General features: G+C 36.0%; 1 protein-coding gene across 1 annotated transcript in view; it reads left to right on the plus strand.

Moving 5' to 3' along the window:
* The window catches only part of LOC107739375 (E3 ubiquitin-protein ligase SH3RF1), a 53,397-nt gene that overhangs the window by 44,408 nt on the left and 5,942 nt on the right, over window positions 1–3,047 (plus strand). The window contains exons 7-8 of the mRNA XM_016551474.1: window positions 1,108–1,238; window positions 2,363–2,533. Of these exons, the coding sequence (XP_016406960.1) occupies window positions 1,108–1,238; window positions 2,363–2,533 (302 nt within the window). The remainder of the gene's footprint in view (window positions 1–1,107; window positions 1,239–2,362; window positions 2,534–3,047) is intronic.

Genomic DNA, 3,047 nt, shown 5'->3' on the forward strand with positions numbered 1-3,047 from the left:
ATTTTTTTTTTAGGATTTTTGATGAATAGAAAGTTCAAAAGTACAACATTTATTTGAAACATTCTTGTAGCATTATAAATGTCTTTACTGTCACTATTGATCCATTTAAAGCATCCTTGCTGAATGAAAGTATTAATTTCTTTTAAAAAAAAAATGTTACTGACCCCAAATTTTGAATAGTGTATCAAAACACAAACACACAAAGTCACATAACCAAAGCAGAATGTCCGCTCTCCCTCTAACATTCTCATAAACATTCGCATTCACATGCACACACACTCAAATGCTAATGCTAAACGAGTACAGTTTGCAATCTGATAGCCCTTCATCTCTTTCAACGCAAACACACACACACCATTTCAGGGAGTTGTGTGGTCCTCAGGCTGGACACTAATGGCTCTCTGAGATTGATGTGTATGCAGTGCTGTGCGGATACTCTTTCCTTTTGTTTTCAAAGCATTGTTTTTGTAATGGTGGCCTTAGTGTGCATCAGTTGCCTCTCTTATCTCGTATACTTTTTCTAATTGCAGTAAATCCACATTAAGCAATAAACACAAGACAAATTAATTAATAATACAAATTCGACAGGAGCATCAATAGAGAAAACATTGTAGGAGAACTTAAAATGAACAGACAAAAAGGTGACTTGAAGCAACAAAACAAGCTTTACAGTGTGAGAGTTTTCACAGTGGTGCCACTGGACTCATAAAGTCTGTTTGCAGATGTGTGCCTTGGTCCATATGGAACCGATTTATCCGTCTTCAGCCAGACATGTAGCCCAGGCTGGATATCCACCAATCACAACACCTGCCACAGCCAAAGTACCCACTCGTTAGCAACCAGTGCACAAGCTGGAAAGTCACAGTCAGTGGGATTATGGTTTTATGGCATTGTCCAAACTTTGTAGGGATGTCTCTGACATCATTTCCTGCTACACATCCATCTGAGTTACGTATATGTGAATGGACATTAGAATAACAATGAATATGGACTGATATGAGAACTGCAGTGTCTCAAGATATCATGTACTTTAATTGCATTGTTTCTTATGCATACATCATTTTGTTGGATTTGTAATATTAATAAATGTGTGTTTGATTATTTCAGGATGCTCTTCCTCCTCCACCACCTCCTCCACCTCAATCAGTGTCTTCAGCTGTGGGCGCTGCCGCCTTGAATGCTGGTCAGAGGCCGTCACCCGCTGCGGGTGACCAGAGTGGCCGTCAGAGACCCACAGTGTGAGTATAAAATAAAATGCACACACTTTAAATATGCAACTTTAATTCACTTTAGAGATACATACTATTAGAAAGAGTATGAGAGGGTCCTTACATCTCTGACTTACCTCTCTGCTGTTACCCAGTGCCAGCTGAGTGTAACTGAGCACACAGGTGAGGGGTCAAAGGTCATGTCTAAGGGGAATAGGGTTGTCGCTGGGGACTTAACCTGAGCCCTGACCTCTCACCTTTCACCTTTTGTCTGCATATCAATTAAACACAGCCCTAAACACACCTGATTTCTTTTGGAGTCGCCCATAGTGCTCTGGGTGGAGTATGTTTATGGCCGTTATTCATTTTTTTTTTTTTAGTTTTAAAAGACTTTATGCTTTTTTTGTGTGTGTGTCCTTCCTTAGAAATTATTTTACAGTTTAGTGTTGAGAGTAGATTTGTTATGAATATGATGCATAATAGCCGTGTGGGAACAACGCCAACCCCTGTTTGATTAGCAGTACTGCATCTAAGTCAATTTCTCTAAATATAAATACTAAAACTCTAAATATTGATACATTAAAAAAAAAAAAAAAAAAAAAATTTAAATGCTAATTGTTATTCAATTAAAAATTTATTTAAAGAAAATAAAAAATGAAACAAGAATTAATGAATAATTTAATAAATAATACAATTTTAAATTAATAGTGTTTGGCAGAATTAAATGAGTGTCTTTTTGTTTGTTTGTGTTATTTTAATGTTTGAAATTTGATTCTCTTTCAGGTACGTGGCGATGTTTCCCTACATGCCCCGAAAGGAAGATGAGTTGGAATTAAGGAAGGGGGAGATGTTTCTGGTGCTGGAGCGCTGTCAGGATGGCTGGTTTAAAGGAACATCCATGCACACCGGCAATCTCTAAATATAAATACTAAAACTCTAAATATTGATACATAAAAAAAAAAAATAAAAAAAAAATTAAATGCTAATTGTTATTCAATTAAAAATTTATTTAAAGTAAATAAAAAATGAAACAAGAATTAATGAATAATTTAATAAATAATACAATTTTAAATTAATAGTGTTTGGCAGAATTAAATGAGTGTCTTTTTGTTTGTTTGTGTTATTTTAATGTTTGAAATTTGATTCTCTTTCAGGTACGTGGCGATGTTTCCCTACATGCCCCGAAAGGAAGATGAGTTGGAATTAAGGAAGGGGGAGATGTTTCTGGTGCTGGAGCGCTGTCAGGATGGCTGGTTTAAAGGAACATCCATGCACACCGGCAAGATCGGAGTGTTCCCTGGTAACTACATGAGTGCTGTCAACAGGTATGATACACACACACACACTTGTACATGTTATCACTCATACACCCTGTAAGCTAAGGAAAGATTAGATTGTCCTCTGTGTTTCCAGTGAAGTATATCCTACAGGCACATGCACACCACACATAAAGTCTCCACTTGCAAAAAAAATCAGAGCTGGTCACGTTCACACATGGAATTGTAAAAGAATGTTGCAGGTTCAATAAAAGTTACACTTTATTGACAGAACTCATCAATCATAATGTTGATTACCAATTGGAAAAAAAAGTTAAATGTGAGATTAGTAAAAAAAAAAAAAAATATATATATATATATATGTGCGTGTGTGTTTGTGTATGTATGTATATATACACTCTTAGAAATAAAGGTGCTTAAAAGGTTCTTCACAGCGATGCCATAGCAGAACCATTTTTGGTTCCACAAAGAACCATTGAGTCAAAGGTTCTTTAAAGAACCATCTCTCTTACCTTTTTATAATCTGAAGAACCTTCTTTCGCCACAAAGAACCTTTTGTCAA

This window comes from Sinocyclocheilus rhinocerous, unplaced genomic scaffold, assembly GCF_001515625.1.
Source record: "Sinocyclocheilus rhinocerous isolate Xijiao unplaced genomic scaffold, SAMN03320098_v1.1 scaffold7063, whole genome shotgun sequence".
Taxonomy (NCBI): domain Eukaryota; kingdom Metazoa; phylum Chordata; class Actinopteri; order Cypriniformes; family Cyprinidae; genus Sinocyclocheilus; species Sinocyclocheilus rhinocerous.